Raw genomic sequence first — 24,897 nt, forward strand, 5'->3', positions numbered from 1 at the left:
TTCAAGATTCCCTCTATTTAAGAACTTACATTTATGTTTTTCAGAACTAACTTAATATTCTCCTATTCAGAGTTTGCCTAACACCATTTTAAAGTTCTATAACAATTAGAAGGAAGCTGAAGATCACGACATAAGAATTCCAGTGAACATTCAATTTTAATTATTTATAGAAAAGTCTAAGCAGGCAAATTTCTGGTTCATATTCTCGTACTTTCTGAGTTGTGAAACTAGAGCAAACAAATAGTTTTAGAACATAATTCATTTGGACTTGCTCCTAGTCAAGCAATAATAGGACCACAGATTCTATCTTTTTCTGCTTTATTTTGGATACACCCCAAAATGATGAAGCAGCTGCAATTACTTACAGTAAAATTCAGTATGTCTTTTTCAAGGATGTTCTAAAATTTGCACTCCAGTTTGTGGATCAAAGAAATCTCCAATTGAATGACTCATAAAACATCTACCCAGCAGCATCTTCAAGAATGCAAGGAATATTCAGAAACTTGTATGTCCACCTACAATTCATACCACTCACATTGGCATCAGAAACAGCTTGAGAGTTTATTGCATGAATTACTACCACCAATTAAAATGAACTCTGGATGCTTAACCTATCTAGATTTTTTTTGTTTAACGAGCCTGAATTCCAGAGAGAAATCAACTGAGGACAATATTCATTATTCTGTAGTGAAATGTTTCAGTTCTAAAGGATTGGGGTTATTTATATTCACTATTATATTGGGCTAGTTCTGTTTAGCAATTATGAGAGTTGTAATTTCAATATATTTGAAGGGCATAGACCCAGGAAAAAAATGATGCATAAATTTCTTTGCCTGAAGAATTTTTAAAAATCCATACTACCCCGTAATATTCAACAATTTCACTGTCAGCTTCATGGAACTGAAGATTTATGCCATTTAAGCTCCATGTTGCAATTAATACAATAACCTTTACATTTTTATTATAGTTGGCTACTCTTTTGGAACAGAACATATTCTAGATCCTTAAAAGTCATCAGGAAAAAGTCACTCTGTATTTTTTGGAAATCTGTTACTGTCCTCAAAAGAATAATTTCTGTCTCCATGTCATCACTTTTCAGGCAGTACTGTTGTGTCACTTAACCTTGTCCCTTCAAATCAAAGGAAAGAAAATCTATAATTGTCAAGGAGCATCCATTTTTGTGGTGTGTAGAATGTAGAAGATCAGGTTGCTGAAATTCAGCTGTGAAACCCCATTCAACTATGGGGTAGTGTTACAAGTTTTAATTGAAATAAGTGTGAAAATAAGTGTGTTAAGTTTCTGCTAGATTGATTACATCTATTTTCCATTTATGTCAAACACGATACTAATAACAATAGGATGGGCATTTGAAAACCATGATTTTAGATGGCAATTGCTCTTGGTGGTCAAAATATTATTTCATAAATATATTTGTTGGTAATGGAAAGAAAAAAAATCTGCTTTTGATCATATATGTAATATAGCCTCCTTAGTTTTACTCATTTGAATAGAGTAAACTTTTTTTAAGAACCTTCATGATCTACCATCTGGAACGGTATAGGGTTTCCTGCCTAGGCAGGGGGCTGGACTAGAAGACCTCCAAGGTCCCTTCCAACTCTACTATTGTATTATTGTATTACCCTGATGACACAAAATCTTTCACTGCTGGTTTTTCAGTCATTCATGCTCTTGAATAAAGGCACAAATTCTCTTTGGATCTCTCAGGTTAATGTGTGGAAGTTAGAGAAAGGTTACTGTTGAATCGGGTGAATGAAGGCATACTTAGGCTTCAGAGTAACAAACAGCTCTTTATTAGCACAAGTCAACTATGTACAATCCAGCGAAGGTTCAGTCTGACAGCAGCCCTTTTATAGGGTGCTGTCAGACCCTTTGACCAATAAGATTGAATCTCTATTCCCGTCAGAACAGAGGACCTTGGTGTAAACCATTGCCAGTGTTTCTGGTATCTTACAGTTATTGTGGAACTTTGTGCAGTTTCATTCTCTCCCACAACTTCACAATGACAAAAGAGGTAGAGTTTTGTAGGAAAACTTCTTAATCTTGCATGTGCACTGAAGTGGAAAGGACTATTTATGTAAGTATAATTGAGGCTATGGTCAATGAAATTGTCAATTCAGTATGTAGGCCATTAGAAAGGCAAATCTGATGTTAAAAATTATTAGGAAAGAAAAAAAACCCACGAGCAACATAATATGTGTCAGCACTATTCTTTTTTTAACATCTTTCAAAGTGCCCTTCATAAGTGATCAAACCATAATAACACCTCGTTACTGATGCACTGGTGAATTAACTACTCTAACATTTCTATTACTTTGCTCCTTTTATTTTGCTTTGAGAAAACTGCAATTGTGATAATTATTATTTTTAAAAATTATTCATTTTTGCACACTTTATTTTCTTGAGTTGAAGGTTCTGCAACTTTCTTCCTCAAAAAGGTATCTCCTCCTTTGTCAGGTTTCACCCTGAATGTGAATACATTCATTATAGCTGAACAATACAAGAGAGAAAATTCGGAGATCCCACATGGAAGGAGTTATATCGCAGAGGTGTGTGAGATTACAATTTGTCTCCATGAGTCAATTTGCATCAAAGAAGCACCACAATATACCCACTGAGGCACCGAAGCAATTTTGTCTGTCCACTACTGGAACTGGTTGAAGAGTCCTCAGAGGCAAGGCAAAGGGATGCATTGACTTTGCTTTTAGAGATACAAGGTCAGATCCAAAACTAATCTAAGAAACAAGAGGTTATCTTTTTCAGCAGATGCAAGATTTATATTGTACCAGGTAGAGTCCAACTAATACACCAAATGAAGTGGGCAAAAGTCTCTTTAGCCATGACTTCCATCCTCTGCAATATCTAGAAAGATGAATAAGAATAATACCTTGCAGAATTCCCTGGGGTTAAGTAATCTTACACCTGTACACAGAGGATAATTGTATACATATAATCTTTCCTTTCTACTGTACTGTTGTGAAGATTTCTCAGATAAGACCCATTGGATACTTTTTAACTGAATCCATAACAGGTGGAGCTTGTATCGTGTTAAGACATTTCTATCAACATTCTGCTGCAAATGGCCAAGTTTTTAGTCCTTTAATTCATCATTAAACATGTTGATGTTCAGAGGCACATATTTATGAATTACAATTTATAGTAATTAATACCATTCCATAAACTTATTTTAACTTATCTTCCTTATTCATATCTCCTGTGTCTTTCTTACATGAACACACATGTACAAATCTCTTTATTTTGTTCGTTAATTCACATTGTTATCATTCACTTTTCATCTATTCCAAACTACAATCTTCCTTATACTGTGGGTATCACTACATGCATCCACATTGAGCGCCAATAGCAACCATGGCTTGATTATCATATTTTTAAATAAGATAATCAAAGTTTAAGGTAGGTTACCAACCTTAGTTAAGTACCATGTCACTTGTAGCATTCCCTGCTAATGTTTTTATTTTTTAAATAGCTGGCTATTATGCCACAAGCGCAACCAAAGCTTAGTTTTAGCCAAAGCATAATCATGCTCGTCTATGCAAGTTACCATCTCTGATCTACTTTTCAAGTCAGCATTGTCCATATCCCACCACTTAGAATGAACACACAGTTTACTAATATAGTAAGAAAATATCTTCCTAAATTCACTTCAAAATACTGCTTTCATTAAAAGGTTGATGAATTTGTTTTAATGCTGCTCTAGCAGAGGTGGGTTTCTACCGGTTTGGACTGGTTCAGCCAAACCGGTAGTGGTATGGCGACCTGGGTCGCCAGAACCGGTAGCGACCCCGGCCTGCCACGCCCCCAAACCGGTTCCCCAGTCGCCGTCATCACTGCCAACATCCTGTTTTTGAATTCTGCACATAAACAGAACAATTTTAACTGAACTGTGCATGCGCGCAAACAAGAAAACTGGCAGTAAAGCTGGCCAGAACCCACCCCTGTGCTCTAGTGGTTGTTTTCCAGACTGTGAGATATTCAATGCTAGTTTATCATGATTCAGAGTCTATAGTTTAGTGACATCTGTTATAGCGGTTACATTATATACTAACCATGACAAGGGGAAAAAAAAATGATTACTATTTTTTTCAGTTTGAGGCAAAATCCCATAGGCTGGTTTTTGCCCAAACTGGATAAAATGGTGTAGATTCCATTCATTATTCCATACTATGGTATTTTATTTATTTATTTATTTGTATCCCACCTTTATTATTATTTACAAATAACTCAAGGCAGCAAACATAGCCAAAACACCTTCTTCCTATCTGAGGACAGATAGGATAGGATAGGATAGGATAGCATAGCATAGCATAGCATAGGACAGAATAGAGCTGAGTGTCTTGGAGGTCTTCTAGTCCAGTCCCCTGCTCAAACAGGAGAACATATACCATTTCAAATAAGTGACCGTCTAGTGTCTTCTTAAAAACTTCCAGTGATCAAGTGCCCACAATTTCTGAAGGAAAGCTGTTCCACTGATTGATTGTCCTCATTGCTAGGAAGTTTCTCCTTAATTTCATGTTGCTTCTCTCTTTGGTTAGTTTCCATCCATTGTTTCTTGTCCTGACCTTGGTGCTTTGGAGAATAATTTGACCCCCTCTTCTTTGCGGCAGCCCTTCAAATTTTTGAATACTGATATCATGTCACCCCTAATTCTTCTTTTCTTTAGACTAGCTAAACCCAAAACGTGCAGCTGTTCTTCATATGATTTAGTCTCCAGGTCTTTGATCATCTTAGTTGCTCTTCTCCAAACTTTTTACAAAGTTTTATCATCTTTTTTATCATATGGCGATCAAAATTGGTTGCAGTATTCCAGGTGTGGTCTTACTAGGGTTTTATAAAGTGGCATTAATATTTCATGTGATCTTGATTCTTTGTCTCTGTTTATACAATCTAGGATTGTATTAGCTTTTTTGGCTGCTGCTGCACACTACTAGCTCATATTCAAGTGATCATCCACTAGGACTCCAGGGTCACTCTCACAGTTACTGTTTTTGAGCCAGGTCTCACCTAATCTGTACTTATCCCTTTGATTTTTCCTGCCTAAATGTAAAATTTTGCTTTTCTCCACATTAAAATTCATTTTGTTGGATATGGCCCATTGTTCAAATTTGTCAAGAATTTTTTTGGATCCTGAGCTTGTCTTCTGGGGTGTTGGCTATTCCTGCCAGTTTAGTATCATCTGCAAATTTGATGAGTTCCCCTTCTATTCTCTCATCTATGTCATTTAGGAAAGGGTAGGGTAGGGTAGATAGGATAGGATAGCTGAGCTGAGCTGAGCTAAGCTAAGAAAATCTTTATTATCACTTTTTCTGTGAACACTGGCACAGATTAAAAAAATGAAATGCTGATAATCATACACATACATGCACATACATATACATGTTATTTATACATATACTATAGTCACATGCACACACACACATACACATCACAGAGACAGTGGGAAAAAAGTGTCTTGAGAGTTAACAAGGTTGATACTATACAGCAGAAATAGAATCTACTTGTTTTACTTCAGATGCTGCAAAGTCTCATCCCAGAAGGTAACAAAGAGAGCTGGCCATAGAGAGGATGCGTAGCATCCTAGACAATACCATAGACCCTGATCAAGCATTGCTTATGTGCTGGATAGAAGGAAGTGAACTTCCAATAATCTTTTCTACTGTCCTCACCACTCTCTGCACAGCCTTCCTCTCCAAAATAGTAATACCCCCAAACCACACAATAATCCAATACAACAGGATGCTTTAAATCCTCCCTCTGTAAGAAGTGGTAAGGATAGGGGAAGGAAGATGTTCTCTTCTCATATGATGCAGAAAATGCAGGAACTGCTGTGCACTCTTCAGCAGTGTCTCATTGTTGAGCTAACCTGCTTGTCAGCTGCACACCCAAAAACTTGGTACTTCCAACTACCTCCACAGTTGAAAAACACCGAAGTGTATGGCTGTGCCTGCCTTTTCTGATATGATACAGGATATCAATATGAGAGCAGAAGCACACTGATTTGTCCTGATTCAAAAGGATAAACCTTGAGAACTTTTTAGACTTCCTGTCCATGAATTTGACTAAATATCATGTTCTCTAACCTGACATTTTTTCAAATAATATCCTGAAAGGGCTCGATGATGGTGGTGGTGAAAGACAGTATAAATTGATTTGAGAATCTGGGCTGTTAACATTTGACATGGCTGCTATTAATCTCTTCAGAACTATTCCAGGTGGCTTCCAAAATTAACTAGTTATCCAGAATGTTTAACAAAACTGACAGCTAATTTTATAGACCCATTAGGGATCTATTTATAAATTACACTAATACTGTTAGTGCTCTAGATCTATAATAAGGAATGAAACCATCACTTTTCAGATTAACATAAAAGCCTGGTGTTTTTTTTTTTTTTTTTTGCATGAGTGGGATGGAGGAATTGGAGAATTAAAATATATAACATTCTGGACAAGGCAATGAATATAACATAGACATCAGTCACTAAATGTGAAATCATCTATTCACCAAAATTCAGCAATAAAGCATCCAAGGCTTTTAATTTCACTCTAATATCTTCTCAGTGTGCAGAATTAACAAATATATAATACTTTGGGCAGTGATGGCTTGACAATTTTTTTTTACTACTGGTTTGGGTGTGCACACAAGCATCTGGCCAGGTGGGCGGAGCTACTACCGGTTCACCGGATCCGGGCCGAACCGGAAACAACCCATCTCTGACTTTGGGATATCTTAAGGGAGAAGCTGAAAAGAAAATGTTTCCCATTTTTACTAAATAAAAAAACAAACAAATACGCAGGGCTTGAATTGACCAATTGCTAATTGGGAATTTTTAAATAAAGAGAGAGAACTATAAATGGTCCAGTACTAATTTTACTGGCTTGGCAAAAATATCTTGAAGTTAAGAAAATGTGACAACTTCTCACAAGTCAGCATGCTGAAACTATCAATTAGCTGAACCAATGCTTCTGATATGTGGAAGAATTGAAAAACAGACAAAAGGTCAGCTTTCTTTTCCAATTGCAATGCTGGACACTATTCTGTTTATATCTTACCATAGAGCTTCACTTAGCTTGACCAAAATTATTCTGAGAACACCATCTGCGCAGAGGATATCTGGGTGAAAGTAATTTGCGATAGAGAAGCAATAGCCATAGTTGCAACATTTGAGGGCCAGTCTATTTACAACTGTCCCACTTTTCTTCCAGCACAGCTGCCATGACAAGTCAAGGGAGGTAAACAGCCAGTGAATATAGAATTAAGCACTCCCTTCCAATCTCTCTCTTTCTTTGTCTCTCATAGCTTCCCAGGCCTATCTCTGCAAAACTACCTTATTTAAGAACCAGCCATTTAAAAATATTTTAATTTTGTGGCTAGTTACCTTCTGTTATATAATAGTAGACATCATTTCTAACTAGTGTGCAAAACATACTGGCATATATCAACAACCTTGGTGCCAACATAATGATAAAAATAGCCTATCATATCAAGTTTTATATTTGTGCACATATTGCCAAAGCTGGAAATAAATAACAAAGGAGATAGATAATTATCAAAACAAAGAATGTTGCATAAGAATTTTGATACTGAATAGAAGTATATTGGCTGATATAAATCCTTCATAAAGTCAGATATAAGCAAGTATCAGTTTTGTAACTCTTCAACAACAACAACAAAACTATCATGCTCACAGTTGTGCTTCTTGCTTTCTTGTTAATGAGATATTTGTTATGCATTCATTAGTTTGTATTCTATCATCCAGATCCATCCATATTTTATTTTTATCTTCGAAATAGAAGTAGCACACTGGGGACTTATTTGCTTAAAAGTCTACACTGAGTACTCAAGGATGCATCAATTTACTCATCTTAAACTGAAATTATACCCAGGATACATGCCTAGCAAAACAAAAACACCAAACCTTTATTCATCATTATAGCTTCTCCTCCCTTTAATAAAATGTCTAAGTAACAATTAGGTCATGTTAATCTGAGATCAAATATAACAGATCCTCATCATTTTGTTCCTGCTTATTTTAACTTGTTAGAAGCTACAGTCTTGATCAAAAGATAGAAACAGCAACAGAAATATGTTAAGGTGTTATAGTAAAAATGAACAATGTTAACTGAATGAATATTAATCTCAGAAATAAGAATATATTATCTCAGCCTCAAATTCATTTTAAAAAGCACGTGGACAAAAACAAAGATCTGTAATAATCAATTATCTTAAGTGAGAGGTATTTTCCCAAATTCATGCTGACATTAAATGGTTTATATATTTATGAATTCGATGAGCTTTTAGCACCCTAAATCCAGCCTGAAATGCTTCTGATGATCAAACTATTTATGATGGCAAATAAAGAACAACCGTTGAATGTAAAAGAGAATCTAGTCACACTTTCCTTTCTTTTCTTTCAAAATGTCTTTTAGTTTCCCTTCTAATACAACATTCTACCATGATTAAGCTTACAACAGGCAAGTCTTGCATGGAAGTTAGTAATGGAGAAAAGGGATAAGAAAACATATAAACGAGATAAGCTTTTCCTCTGAAAATATAACAGTGTCAAAAAAACAAAAAAAAGCAAGAAAACAACAAAGTAGGGAGTCACAACAATAATCTGCTATTTGCGGTGAGGAGCACTGGTGCAGTGGTTAGAATGCAGTACTGCAGGCTAGTTCTGCTGACTGCCAGCTGCCTGCAATTTAGCAGATCAAATCTCACTAGGCTCTCATCAGCCTTCTATCTTTCCAAGGTGGGTAAAATGAGGAGCCAGATTGTTGGGGGAAATATGCTGACTCTATAAATTGGTTAGAGAGGTCTATAAAAGCACTGTGGTATATAAGTCTATTGCTATTTGGAACATCAGTTCCAGTGGTGGGTTCCAGATCCTGTTCCAACTGGTATGGTTAGAATGGGCCCGGTGGCGTCCACATGGATGCGCGCAGCATGTGTGCACACACATGCATCTTAGCACCTCTGTGAGCCTCCGCGACACTCCGGCTGCTCAATGGAGCGTCGCACAGGTGTTGTACATGCCATGCATGTATGCGGAAGCACTGAAGACTTAAAAGACCGGTAAAAAGCTCAGGTGGGCAGGTGAGCCCTCCAGAGCACTGTACCGGAACGGTAGCTGGTGCTCCGGGCAGGCTCTGGTATGCCCGTACCGGGGTGTACTGCCTGCAACCCACCACTGATCAGTTCCATGTCTTTTTTTTTTTTTTTTTTTGCATTCTCCCAAGTTAGTTGCTACTAAGGCAAGAGAAAAGGATAATATTCCTTTAGATCAGGGAAAGACAACTTCAGTTGATATCACCTTAGTTTCTTTTTTTCTGGGCCTGGAACCCCTCAGAACACAGCACATCAAAATGAACTGGTGAATTTACAACAACATTAAAATTAGAGCCATGGTGGCGCAGTGGTTAGAATGCAATACTGTAGGGCTGCAAGGCTAACTCACTGCTCACTCCAGGTGTTCAATTCTGAGCAGCCCAAGGTTGATTCAGCCTTCCATCCTTATGAGGTCAGTAAATTGAGGACCCAGATTATTGGGGTAATATACTGACTCTGTAAAATGCTTGGAAAGGGCTGTAAAGCACTGTGAAGTTAATATAAATCTAGATACTATTGCTATCACTATTAAAGGATTTTCTGCTCTTGTTTGGGAAAAATCACAAAATACATGATAATTTTAATCCCTTTATTTTTATCCTTTAAAAAAAATCAACCCCAAAGGATTAAAAACAGGTGAAAATTGCATCCCTCCAATTATGTTAGTTGGTTACCACACTTGGTTATTGGTAAAAAAGGGGGGGAAAATCTCACTGGGGCCATAAAAAAATGGGTTTTGTTTTTATTATTGGTAGACTTCAACTTCCATCATCTCAGATCATTGACATTCAAATACGGACAGACAGATTCATATAAAACTTGGAAGATCATGAATCCTCATTCTTGTTTAGAGAAGAGTTTATTGTTCTTTTAGGAAAACAGCAATATTTGTAATGCCTATAGGTATATTTTAAGATGTACAATATATAAAATCTTATGACAACTTGCTGTTTTCTTGTGATAAGTCTAATAGATGTAAAAATACAATGAAACAAACTAAAACAAAACCTCAAAGTAGAAGAAAAAGCTTGGAAAAATGATACAATATGACATTGTCATCTTTCTCTCTTACTAGAATCCAATTCCTAGTATGTATATAACATTTTTCCTTGTGGGTATATCGACAGGGGGCAAGAAATACCTATATTCTCTGTATAAAGAGAGCACAATTACATCTAATTGTTGCATTTGCAAACAATGATGCAAGCTGATGGAAGTCAAATATCCATCCATTTTTCACAAATTGCTTAAATAGATTAAATACATCTAAAATGTCTCCAGAAGGCATATGTACATGTGTATCCACGTGTATGAATATACACATTGCTGAAATGAGAAACGGGAAAGTGTCTTTCAATTTCATCAAATTATTCAATTGCATAAATTATTTGGTATGCTATATTGCATTGTCATATCACAAAGCTGATAGTCTTACTGCAGCATTGGTATACACAAATATATGCACATATAAGTGTTCCAATAACAACTTTGAACATTAAACATTTTATTAGCAACTTTGATCTACGAGGTATCAAATATCTGAAGTTTATTCAATTACTTTCAATGGAATAAAGCAAAATTTTATACAGGTCTATTCCAAAGAAAGCTTTATTAACTAAACTGGGATCTACTCATGACAAATAAGTACATGATGTATCAAATTATATACTGAATTATTAGTATTTGTTCTCTATACTGAGCATTCAGCCCTTCCAATCTTCAAAAAAATCCTTCAAATATTGGTAATCATATAATTGCTGGTAAATTCTTCCTTGAGCTACTAAAAATCAAGGCAATGATTATATATAGTGGATACTTCTTCCAAAATTCTGATTTCATAAAACCATGCAAAAATAATCACAAATTATAATAACATAGTAATAAGAGTGAAAAAGAGTTGTTTGGGTTTTTTAAAAATAAAAACACAAATTTGTGACTAAAAGTTAAAGAAAAAACTCCTTTGAGTGAGGTTTGATTTGAGAAAATTATGCATTTACCTTTCCCACGTACTGGGGTTCGGAGCCCATGTATTCTTCCAGGACAAAAAACTGATTCCAGACCCAGCCTCTCTTGACCCGTAAGGTGGGTATCCTCCTTTCAGGGTTGGTGACAACATTTCTCCTTGACTCAGCTTTTGAAATCTGTTGTGGTTGTGAATGAAGTAACATTAAGATACCTCCATTGAACAGGACCCAGAGAAGCAGGGATAAGCAGTTCCTTGTAAGCATTGGCAATGGTTTCTCTACTGCAAGGATTTAAAAACTCCAATGTTGAATGATGAGGTGAAGAATCCAGTTTTGAGGCTGTCTGTTGACCTTCACTGCTCAGCTTTGGATTTTTTTTTCTATTGCCAAAATGCTAACGCAAACATTGATTCTTCTGTTGACAAGGTTTCTGCTGCATAAAATTCCATCTAAAGGGACCTATAAAAGAAATTTATATGGCAGCATGAAATTATAAATATATATATATATATATATATATATATATATATATATATATATATATATATATATATATATATATATATATATATATATATATATATATACTGAAGTAGTCATCCAAACTCTCACACCTACTTAACTTCTGCAGACAATGAATACGATAGGAACCAAAAAAAAAAAGAGAGAGAACTCAAAGTATTATTGTATTTTATGCTGCAGCACTGATTCACAACCAAATATAGTAAACTAATATTAGCAGTATCTCATTCTCTTCTGCTATGTATTATTTTAGTTTCTGCCCTTTATGGCCAAGTTATAAAATAAAGCTGTTACACACAGCTTATTGTTATTATTTGCTCACGATTCACAAGGGGAAAAAAAAAACCCAACAAACAAAAAAATGAGAACAAGGCTAGTCCCATCTTATTGACACATTTATGTTAGTTTGGAAAGAAAACTTGTAACCTCCCTCTCCCTTCTCAACTCTATTACAACAAGGATGAACTTGGTTTACTGACTACTCCTCCAGGACTGCAAAACCAATACTTAGTCTCCAAATAAGTTACTAGAACTTGGTCTATCACCTGAGGACACATTTACAATATTCTCAAAGTGAAAATCTCCATCCTATCACCAAATATAAGTACTACAAGATTATTGGTTACAAGAGAGAAGCAACTCCATAAACAGACACACACAAATTACCACACGAAGTTGTGGTAAGATAAGCATGGGTGTTACATTTTATAACAATATGCACAAGGGCATTTCTCATCTCTGTGCCTAGCTGTACTTTATGCTGCTTTGCTCTGCCCATAATGGGCTTAACTTCAACTAAGCGAACATAAAGATTTCTATTTTCCCAGTTACCTGCATTTTGCAAAGAATGTATGTCTGTTAAGCCTTTTTAAAAGAGAAGATATAATGCAGGGGTGGCGAACAAGTTCGACAAAAAGAGCCAAAATTTTAAACTGTGAGAGTCAGAGAGCCACACCACGCAGTGACCTGCCAAAACAGACCCGGAAGCAATGTTCCCTCTAATTTTTAATCATAAAAATTAATTTTAATTTAATATCAGTATCACTTAACAACGCTCCTGCTTAGCAACCAAAATGTTGGCTCAGAAACTCTGGCATTTGAAGCACGCAACTCTTAAAGCTGTCAAGTTACAAGACCCTTGCACCCCTAACCCTTTAGGGAAAAAAACCCCCAGGGGTCTTCAAGCCTGACAGCTTTAACACTTGTGGACTTCAACTCCCAGAATTCCTCCTCCAGTCATGTTGCAGCGACGTCATCTGCGTGGATCTGCTCCATCTTTGCTTTCTTCATTGTGGGCAGGGCTTCTGCTGAAGATGCTGACGAGTACGAGTTGCCACCAGAATAACTGCTGCTACCTCCTCCTCCTCCTCCTCCTCCAACAGAATCACCAGATTTGCTCCTGAGCTCAGCGCTGGGTTACCTCTGCCCCCTCCCCCTCCTCCATGCTTTTGAGGAGCCATGAGGCTTTTTTTCCCCTGCTCCCCCCCCCGCCTTCCTACTGGCTCCTCAAAAGCATGGAGGAGGAGGAGGAGGGGGCAGGGGTAACCCAGCGCTGACTGAGCTCAGCTGCTCCAAGCGGAGGGGAGGCGCCACTGCCACGTGCGGAGATGCCGGCTGGAGCTTTGGCGGCTTCATCTCAGCCGCAGTGCCGGGCGGCAAATCACGCAGTGCTGCCTGTTAGAGGAGGAGGAGGAGGAGGTGGCAGCAGTTCTTCCGGTGGCGGTGGGGGCTTTGGGGCTTCACAACTAGCCTCAGTCGCCCCGTGCTCCTCAAAGCAAGTCTGGGGAAGTCCTTTGCAGGCGGCCCGTTCTAGCTGCCTGCAAAGGACCTCCCCAGCTTCTGAAAGGGAGCGCGCGATCCGAGCCACAGTATACTAAATAATGATAAGAGGCAAAGAGCCTCATTTATTTTGGCCGGGAGCCGCATGCGGCTCGCGAGCCGCGTGTTCGCCACCCCTGATATAATGGAATGACTTTAACTACTGCCATTATTTTCACACATGTGAGTTTCATTGAGTAGAAATTCAAAACCAAATAAAGAAATTGCAATTCTGTTGAAGTTCCCTTTCCTAAAAATCTGTAATAAAAGAAACATAACTCAGGATCGCATTCTTGCTCCTCCATCTAGCCAGAAGTTACCAGAAATGCAGAGCAGGAAACTTAGCACAAACAGTCTGCTTTACATGGTGACTTTCGCAATTATGACAGTGACCAAAAAAGTAAGTTTGTGAACAATGTCTAAATCTACTATCTTTTCAGTATTTCTCTCTCTTAGTCACACATTCATCATTACAGTCAATGAATATGATTTGTCCTGTGGCCTGGTGCTATCTACTGTATAGTACAGAATAGATTCAATTTTTTTTACTACTGGTTCTGTGGGTGTGGCTTTGTGGGCAGGGGAAGGGTACTGCAAAATCCCCATTCTCTTCCCACTCTCAAAATTTCCGCTACCAGTTCTCCAGAACCTGTCAGAACTGGTTGAATCTGGTACAGAACCATTCTGAACTTGCCCCGAACTCCAGAAAATTTTATTGGGGGAGGGGGTGCGGTGTGGACACGTCAGAAAACAATTTGCTTTTGCTTTTATAGCTGACCCCAAATAAACTGAATAGATAACTGTAGGCAAGAAGAATGAGGAAGGAAAATAATAGGAGATATTTAACTTCTATATCTGAGGGATCAGTTGTTTTAATATTTGACAACATCCAATGGGCAATATCTCCCACAAAAGATCATTTGCAGTGACTGGGAATTGCACAAAGTACAACCATTTTGAAGAACAGGAATCTCTTCCTCTCATAGGAAAACATTTTGATGCAGTTAATGCTTACAGTTCATTAAGCACGTGATGAGTACCAAACATCATGCCAATGTATGCTTCCTAGCTATAGTTTGTAATTAGACATTTTGAGTATTTGCTTTTCACATACATGCTTTTTCTAAATAATTGTAGTTGCTTAATACATTGATAACATTAAAAGGGTATAATTAAATATTTCTGTGACTAAGGGCAAATCAAATGAATTTCACTTAATTTGGAGCTTTAATTAATGATTGTGGCAGACCCAGAGGATTTTAAGTCTTTCAGGGTGGTATAACATTTTGTTTTTGCTACAGAAGCATGTAGTATAGCAGAACCCAGAAAGATAAGTAGAGCATATTATTAAAAACCAGACAGGCCAAGGAACTCATACAAGACAAAAATAGGGGGAAAAAGGAGAGAAGCTGAGAAGCCGAGCTCAGCTGCAGCATTATATATATATATATATATATATATATATATATATATATATATATATATATATATATATATATATATATATATATATATATATATATATATATATATATATATATATATATACATACATACATACATACATACATACATACATACATACATACATACATATATATAATTTATTTATTTATTTATTTATTTATTTCACTGGTAATGCTACACCATGTTGATACTAGATATAAGTCTGTCATTCATCCTGCTATATAAACATTCCCTAGTGTAGCTAGGAGCAGAAGTAGCATTGGGCCAATTATGTTTGGATTCAGAAGCTAAGTAGAATCAATCCTGGCTAGCACCAGGGACTACCAGAGCTATAAGCTAAAACTAGGAGAATTATTTCATTATTGCTGTCCAGGAAACTGCATCCTTATGGCCATGAATTAATCATCAAAAGTCAAGCTTGACTTGAGAATGTATTGATGTCAAGTAATGAGGATTTAATAGCTGCTAGCTGATGTAAGGTATGCTGTAAAGTGTAAGCTGATGCAATGAGGATGATTCAGCAATATATGGTATCACCTCTTTAAGATTCTGGTGGGGTGGAGACTCTGGTCAGATGTCTATATATATTGGTAGCCATTAGAGAGGTTTCTCTCTTTCTCATTGTGTATCTCATTTGTCTCTTTGTGTCCATAGCTGAGTGGTAAGGAATTTATCTCCATGAATGTGTCTGTATATATTTGTATATAAGCCACTATTACCTGTATAAAGGCTCTGTGTGTTGTCTGCTGTGTTTTGCTCTTGGGTGTATATCATAATAATAGTCATGCGAGAAAGAAACACAGTTATTCCCTATATATACTTTCTCCTTCTCCCATTATAAGTCTCCTTTATGTTTATATAACTTTGCCTTTCTGCTTTTAAATATTTACAGAGTTTTAGACAAGGGGATACATGCCAAACAGATCCTCCTTTTTCAATTTATTACAGATCAGAAACAATTTCCTTAGAAAGCAATGACTCTGGTGGCCTCTCTAATATTAGGAAACATCTATTTCCATTAGATGCATACCACATACTTCCAAAATGGTAAAAATATATCCCGCAGTTGTTAGAGGAGGGAAACTTGTCAAAGCTTTAGGTTACTCGGTGATGATTTTTAAATAGCATGACAATTCAATCAGCACTTCAATGCATGCAAGTTAAATTAGTGATCATTCCCAACAACATTTTTGAGAAGAACACAATGATGTTATCTGTTGCTAAACATACCATGAAGAGTTCTGTGGGATCTGTCATGGAAAATAGTTTGTTGCTCTATTGCCTATGATTTTTTTTTAATTACATATGCATCCAGAGATGGAGCCTGCGGTTCATGAAAGAGTAAGCCATAATAAATTTCATGTCCTTTAAGATGCATCAAGATGCTTTTTACTTTCAAAAGAACCATAACTGAGCTGCTAACTCTTCTGGGCAAACAGAGATCAAAAGAAAGACTGGGTTTTCTACTATTGTGTTTCCTAGGCAACCAAACAAAGCAGGTCACTGACTCTCAAGCATTACTCATTAAGCTATTAGACAAGTTCTCCTGCAGTGTTTGACTTGTTTTGCCTAGTATAAAAATATAGATAAAAATTCTCTTAGCAAAGAAATTCTTGTGTAAATAAACTCTCTGAAAATTGCTGCTTGAAGTAGAGACCAAGTTTGGCAAATCTTGTGCTACCAGAGCTAAGAAAAAGCAGGAAGAAAGAAATATAAGAAAAAAGGAAGATGGAGTAAAAATCCAACATTTAACCACATAGCATGATATACACAAATAAGATACATGTATGTATAAAGGTGAAAAGTTATCAACATAACAATTCTATTATCCTGCAGAAGAACTAAATGGGTGGGTGGGTGGGGGAGGCTTTGAAAGAATTGGCCAGAATGGAGGAAGTTATAAGAGTCAAATTCAGAGAAAAATGATCTTGCATTTGACAATGCAGGGGACCTCCAGAGACAAATGTAGGAACAGGACATTTTGTTCATCTCTCAGGAACCAAAATCTGTGGGAAAGATCTTGAATTGCACTGTGTAGCTTGCTAATTGGCAATAACGCTGAGGTAAAGGTTACCAAATTTGGGATCCAAAAATCTGGATGGATCTGCTGCTACCTAGCAATTGTCTTTGTAATCCAGATACGATACTCCAGCTAGGATGGAATCATAGGCAACTGCAAGGGTGATGTTTGTATACTTATTCAATTCCATGACTTATGTACTTGTGTCAGACATCCTGACATGTTGGGAAATGCCCAGCAAGCCAGGAAGGAGGACTCAAATGGGGAATTAGCCTTCAGTTATTGCTTAGCTGCAAAAATGTAGGAATAATCACCCCTCCCCAAGATATGTAGAACCTTATCCATCTGTTCCCAAGGAAAGGCAGAATACAATGAAATAGTCAGCTTGAACTCTGCACATGTGGATCTGGTTCTTTCTTCCTGACATGGCACAAATATTCATTTGTAGGAAGAAATTCTTGGGTTATCATTTTGGGGGCATTGTCATTGTACTTTGCTATGTATGGATACGTAGTGAACCTGTCCTGTGGAATTATTTTATCCTCTGTGGTATCAGAGGCTCCAAAGCTAATGTTTTATATTGGCATTCTCTGGTTATTTATCTATCCTCCTCCTATTTGCTTATAATTTTTGGTTTTATGTTATTTGTATTATTTTCACCTGGATTTTGATCTGTTTTTATCTTGCTTTTGACATGTATAGTTATTGTAAATTGCTCTAGGCATTGTTAAAAGAAGAAGCACTATATATTTTTAAAATAAATACTATTTATGTTTTTTTTTTTAAATAGCGCAGGCAAATGGAAGGAATTCTATTCAGGTAAAGGATGAATTTATTACTCTTTTCTGTCACCCTATATACTATGCTGGCCTCAGAAGAGTGAAGTAAAATGTGCTGCTGAAGGAAGGACAAATCACTTCACTTTATTCACTAGAAGCATTTTTCCAATGCTAGATATAAAGCTAAGCTTCCCTCTTTTAGAGGTAGCATGGAAGTATAGATTATTAGCCTCTTAATTGATTAATTTGAAAATGAAGGTACTTATTTAGTGAGCTAATTTACAAGACAGTAATAAAAGGATTGAAAAAAATGCTTTAGCATTCCTGGAAATACCAAATAATAAATCTCAAATTCTAATAAAAGGTTTGAGATAAATGACTTTTGCATAGAGATGAGATTCTTCAGATCTATTTATTTCCCATCATTTATTCTATTTTTCAAAGTAAGGACAAATTTTCTTCCTGGAAAAATTCCAAAAGTATTGACTGAGATCCATTAAGATACTTTAGAGCAATAACAAGCAAAAGCCACTTTTCCTCTGAAATTCAGCAATTGAAAAAGTTAAAGATGCACGTGTAGCTCATGAATCTGAATGCACATTAGAACTCATATGTTGAATTGTGCACATGGAAAGAAAATAAACGCTCAAGACCTCATGTGTAATAACAACAACTTTAAATTAACACCTCCCCAAATGAATAAGAGCTTTAATTATGCTATTTTAATTTTTAGTGTTAATAATAAGAAGGTTATAATTACTGTGTGTGTGTGTGTGTGTGTGTGTGTGTGTATTGATTGTATGGATTATTATATTAGTGTAATTTGCTCTACCCAATCATTCCTTTTTACCCAATTTGCATAGTTTGATGTTGGATGCTTATATTCTAAATGTAACTAGACCTCATTTTCTTCTTAGAAGGGAACAAAAGAAAAAGAGGAAAGAAAGTATGAGGAAAGAAAAATAAAAATAGAAGAAAGAGACAAACAACAAAAAGAGCAGAAAATGATAGGTGAATGGGAAAAAAATCCCTCCAAAGTTTTTCTACCCCTTATAAGAAATAAAATATGCCTGTAATTTCTAGACTCTTTCAAGGCAGGTCCATATTTCAGTACAGTATTAATCCGTTTTTAATTGTGCCAAGTACTCCTGACTTCTTACATAACTAGAACAATTCAGATTCTTATGATAACAAAAATCTTTCTAGAATGTTAAGGTACTTTAAATTTATATTGGAAATGTGGAAATGTCATTTTAACTTGCTTGGGGAACTTGTAAACAAGTTTTTAAAAGTTGGGTTCAAAGACACACAGTTTTATAAGAATTTTTAAACATTTATTTTTAACTGAAGTCATTTTTGTTGAGGGCTGGTGGATAGACAACTGGAAAAGAAAATGTGGACTGGTGGGACAGCGGATAGACAATGGAAAACAATTTTTGTACATGGTAAATGAAGAAAAATTATATGACAAAAAGGGAAAGACTTCTCTATCATGCAGGAATGGTTGATAAAGATTCAAAAATTAGAGATGTCAAATTGACTTGTTTGATTAGGGAAAAGAGAATTATTACATTTGTCAGTGACAACTATCTATGGACGTTTTGCTGAAAATAGAAATGTGATTTATAGATTTGATAATTAGAAAGGGTAAAATATGAAAAGTGCCACAATATAATTATAAAGATAGACTATAACATATAAAAGTATTTATAACTGCTGTAAGAAGATAAGCTTCCTTCCTTCCTTCCTTCCTTCCCTCCCTCCCTCTCTCTCTCTTTTCATTTGTTACTTATTTACCATTTTACTACTGCCTTTCTTCTTTACATTTGTAATATTTTTATTCTACAAAGTGTCTTCAATAAAAAATACTATTCACATTCTATTTAGCTAGATTCTATGCAAAAGAAGGAAGTTGTAAACTGACATTGGTGCAGGCACTTAATGGGGATGCACAGTTTGCTAAAATATTCCAAACCTTCAGACATAAAAGGGCATCATGCACAAGAGCAGACTGTATTGTTTTCCTATGATCAAGGGAATCACCACCCACAAAGCTGAATTTAGTGTTGGACATGAGGTGGAGAGGCAAGAATATACTGCTCAAATTGCTGGATGCTACAAATATAGCCATCTGCCAAATAAGAGATCAGGACATTCACAAAACATGGTAAAACCAATGAGCATTTATTTTGGGAACCAAATGGCTGCCCTAATGATTCTGCCAAATCATGAGAAAATCATTTGAGTTGGTGCTTCAACACCAATACAGGAGCAGATGTAACTGTAATTTCAGATTGTGCTTACACAAGCTTCCAGAACCTGCCTCGTTTCCAACAAAATATTGTATCCATAACAGGTTCTGGCAGTATAATCTACATTGCCTGCTGCTATAGCCAGCACCTGGAATGCAAATATTAGCTTAAAGTTTATGTATTCTGATGTTAATTAAACAATTTTCCAGTCCAAAAGAGATGTGTTTGAATGGACATAATGTGCCACGTGGAAGGACACCTTAATTTAGAACAGCTATTTCATACTTTTCCCTACTTACACCCTCAAAGTGACTTCTCCTCAGATAAAATCTGTGTCTGTTGGGAATTAAAATATCTGTGGCTACTTTCAAGAGCTCATCATTTTCTTTCCTAATAAACCAATTTTATAGATAATAGTTAAACACATGAGAAAATTTAGTGAGGAGGAGGAAGAGGAGGAACATAATTTGTTAATGCTGTTTATTTTTATTCTGAAAGCAAAAGAGAAGTTTTAAATTCAAAGAGGGGGGAAGAGAAACTTCTGTTGATTTTTCTTTCTTTTCCTCTCTTTTCCTTTACTAAAATTCAGAGGTAAGATTGCCCCCCCCCAATACTCTTTAGAAAAGGCTCAGGCTTCCGGTTCCGGTTGTGGAGAGCGACGGGCATGTTTTGCTCACCCCGCGCACTCTTGGTGGGCTCCCCCCTGATCGGGGGGGCACAGGGAGCCTTGTAGGGGCCCCTGCCGAGGGGGTGGCTAGCTAGGGGTCCTCTGCATCGATGGCAGCCACGGGGGGGGCTCCCTGCATTGCCCTAGGCACCAGGAGGCTAAAGGGGAGGCGCGAGGAGCTCCTACGCTCCTGCGCGCTTTCGCGTTGAGACAGCTGGGCGAATTCAGCAATTGGAAGGCTGCAGCTGCAATGTGGTGAGGTGGAAATTCTGCCTGTTCCCTTTTCTGACTGTTAAAAAAAAGGATTGCCAGCTTTTTAAAGCGTTCAATCCAGTGGTGGGTTTCTACCGGATCGCACCGGATCGCGCGATCCGGTTGAAGAATGAACCCGGAAGTAATTTCCTGCCCCGCCCCCTTGGCATTTATTGCATCGGGGCTGACTCCCCGCCGCCACTGCTGTGCTACCTCATGTTCCTTGTCTTCTGGCCGCGGCCCCACTCCGTGGAAAACATAGGCGCAATTACAGCCCGGAGCAGGAGCAAAGCCCCTTTCCCAACTGGCCCTTCCTCCCTCGGAAGGCTTCGGAGGGAAGCTTCTGTAGAAGCCCGGGTGAGTGACAACAAGTTCCCACCGTTACGAAGTCTCGGAGGCTGTAATTTTCTGAGCTGTGCGCGCTCGCCTGTTTTCCATGGCGTGGAGCAGCGGCGAGATTCTGCGTGGCCGGCAATGACTCAGGATGCCATCCGGGAAGATGAGGAACGCGAGGGGGGACCGTTGACGGCCGCCGCAATCATCGCTCGCCTCGCAGAGCCTCGCTGCTGCTCCACGCCATGGAAAACAGGCGCGCGCACACAGCTCAGAAAATTACAGCCTCCGAGACTTCGTAACGGCGGGAACTTGTTGTCACTTGCCCGGGCTTTTGCAGACGCTTCCCTCCGAAGCGTTCTGAGGGAGGAAGGGCCAGTTGGGAAAGGGGCTTTGCTCCTGCTCCGGGCTGTAATTGCGCCTATGTTTTCCACGGCATGGAGCAGCGGCAAGGCTCTGCGCGGCCAGTGATGATTCCGGAGGCCATCAGTGGGGGGCAGGGTCCCCCCTCATGTTCCTCATCTTCCCGGATGGCCCCCAGAATCATCACTGGCCGCGCAGAGCCTTGCCGCTCCTCCACGCCGTGGAAAACATAGGCGCAATTACAGCCCGGAGCAGGAGCAAAGCCCCTTTCCCAACTGGCCCTTCCTCCCTCAGAACGCTTCGGAGGGAAGCTTCTGCAGAAGCCCGGGTGAGTGACAACAAGTTCCCACCGTTACGAGTCTCGGAGGCTGTAATTTTCTGAGCTGTGCGCGTGCGCCTGTTTTCCACGGCGTGGAGCAGCGGCGAGATTCTGCATGGCCGGCAATGACTCAGGATGCCATCCGGGAAGACAAGGAACGCGAGGGGGGACCGTTGACGGCCTCCGCAATCATCGCTCGCCTCGCAGAGCCTCGCTGCTGCTCCACGCCGTGGAAAACAGGCGCGCGCGCACAGCTCAGAAAATTACAGCCTCCGAGACTTCGTAACGGTGGGAACTTGTTGTCACTCGCACGGGCTTATGCCAGAAGCTTCCCTCCAAAGCCCTCCAAGCAAGGAAAGGCCAGTTGGGAAAGGGGCTTTGCTCCTGCTCCGGGCTGGAGGCTTCCCTCCGAAGTCTTGGGATGTTCTGAGGAGCCCCCCAAGGAAAAACGCCGCTGCCAGGTAGTTAAAAGTACCTCTCTCATTCTGTCAGACTCTGTCAGTCTCTCTCTGATTCCCTCTCTCACTCCCTCTCTCTGTTCCTCTCTCTCTCTCTCTGTCTGTCTCACTCACACACACACACACACACACTGTGGTCACCTTGTTGAGTGTTCCAATCACATTTGAAACACTCAACAGCTGGCCTGCATTTATGGTATTTTGCAGCATTCTGCAGTCATAGGACCAAAATATATGCTTTTAACCATATATTTTGGTCCTATGACTGCAGAATGCTGCAAAATACCATAAATGCAAGCCAGTTGTTGAGTGTTTCAAATGTGATTGGAACACTCAACAAGGTGACCACAGTGTGTGTGTGTGAGTGAGACAGACAGACAGACAGAGAGAGGAACAGAGAGAGGGAGTGAGGGAGGGAATCAGAGAGAGACTGACAGACACACACACACACAGACAGAGAGAGACAGAGAGGGGGAGGGAGGGAGAGAAAGATAGACAGACAGAGAGACACACACAGAGTGAGTGATTAAGTGAATGAGTGAGAGACAGACACACCCACATACACAGAGTGACAGAGAGAGAGGAAGGGAGGGGAGAGAGACAGAGGGAGAGACAGAGACAGACACACACACACACACACACACACACAGAGTGAGTGAGAGACAGACAGACACACACACACAGAGTGACAGAGATGGGGGAAGGAGGAGAGAGAGACAGAGATACAGAGAGAGAGACAGACAGATAGACACCCAGAGAAAATGACAGAGGGAGACAGAGAGGGAGGGAGGGAGAGAGAAACAAAGAGCCAGAGAGAGAGAGAGAGAAAGAAAAAGAAAAAAAAAAGAAAGTGGGAGAGAGAGAGATGAAAGAAAGAAAGAAAAAGAACTTATGACCACAATTGAGCCCAAAATTTTGGTTGCTAAGCAAGAGCATCATTAAGTGAGTTTCACCACATTTTCCAAGTTAGCCATGCCCACCTGGTCACATGACTGCCAAGCCACTCCCACCAGGTCACATGGCTGGCAAGCCACTCCCACAAAGGAGGCCACACCCACAGAGTAGGTTCCAAAAAAATTTGAAACCCACCACTGGTTCAATCTGTTCTTGGGAAGTGTGACTGGAGGGCTTTGAACTGCTCTCTACCCCTGGAGGAGGAGGAGGGGGGAGAGCTCTGGAATGAAATCACACTCTTAGCAAGCAGCAGATGAATACTCTGCTGCAATTGTGAAAATGAGGTGATGATCTGACTTTTTTGAAAACTTTGAAAACTTTTGGTTTGTTGCCTTCTGATCCCAGTGCTGGCAAGGCAAGATGGCACACTTCCGCTGTCTTCATGCACTCTGAAATTTGACTCCACCCATGGAAACTGCTGGCATTTTGTCTTTGTCTCCGTGACACTCAGATATATTTCTTGATATACTATATTCTGGACTTGGAACAATGGATTTTATTGTCTGGATTTTAACTATAGAAAAGGTCTTTATTTGCCTGGACTGCCTGCCTTGTGACCTCTCTTGGCTATCCACTTTTACAGTTGCCTTTTCACTGCATTGACACAGACATCTCTGAGCTCTCTTTACCAAAATGGCACCGAAAAGACCACCACCTGGGAAACCAGGCTTTGCTGGTTCTGCCCCAACATCCTCAATGTCCAGCCCCAGCGGGCAACAGACATTAACATCTCTGTTACAGCCCAAGGCCCCGGAGGAGGACTTAACCCAACAGATGCTCCAAAAGATTTTAAAGGGGCAGGAGGAACTGAAGAATCAACTGAAAGAAATGAACGGACAGCTCAGAGAAAACCAAAACCGAACAGCTCAAAATACGCAAAGACTGGAAGTTTTGGAGGAGGGGATGGCCGAGGTGAGGGGGGAGGTGAGGGGGATCCAGAGAGGAAACCAAGAACTTGAGAACCATCAGATAAAAATGGAGTTTGAAAGGATGTCTTTTTTCCTTAGATTTCAAAATGTAATTGAGGCTGATGATGAAGATTTGAGGGAAATTATGACAAAGCTATTGGCTGAATATATTTAAAAAGACAGACAACAGTTGGGATGGGATATTGACCTGGTCTATAGAGTCAATTCAGCCTATGCTAGAACACACAATGTTCCAAGGGAGGTTCACATTAAATTTCTTAGAAAGACTACAAGAGATGAGATTCTGAGTGCACAAAGGGGGCAAGTGTTAAAATGCAAGGATAGAGAGATAGTCATCCTGAAACAAATCCCAAAGAAAGTCAGAGATAAAAGAAAAAAAATATTCGCTTTTAGCAAAGAAACTATACCAGAAAGGGGTTTGGTTTCGGTGGCTTCTGCCAGAAGGTATGCTGATATTCTGGAAGGACACTAGAGTTAGAATTAATACAACTATGGAGGCCGAGGCCTTCATGGAAAAAAACAAAGTGCTCCTAGACAAAACTGATGATACCACACGGGATACATAAGACACGGGAGGTGCCGGAGCCTTGCTGGTGGGGTGAGAAGAGGGAACACTGAGAAAACTTAGATCACAAAAGTGAATTAGAAAAATAATGCA

General features: G+C 38.8%; 1 protein-coding gene across 5 annotated transcripts in view; it reads right to left on the minus strand.

The window, feature by feature from the left end:
- Positions 1-24,897, minus strand: part of CDH12 (cadherin 12) — a 790,632-nt gene that overhangs the window by 167,601 nt on the left and 598,134 nt on the right. For all 5 annotated transcript variants that reach the window (XM_081952523.1, XM_081952525.1, XM_081952524.1 and 2 more), the window contains one exon: positions 11,140-11,565. In XM_081952523.1, the coding sequence (XP_081808649.1) occupies positions 11,140-11,370 (231 nt within the window). In that variant the 5' untranslated portion in view covers positions 11,371-11,565. The remainder of the gene's footprint in view (positions 1-11,139; positions 11,566-24,897) is intronic.

The sequence above is a fragment of the Natrix helvetica genome (genome assembly GCF_964273705.1).
Source record: "Natrix helvetica genome assembly, chromosome: 4".
In the NCBI taxonomy this organism is placed as follows: Eukaryota; Metazoa; Chordata; class Lepidosauria; order Squamata; family Natricidae; genus Natrix; species Natrix helvetica.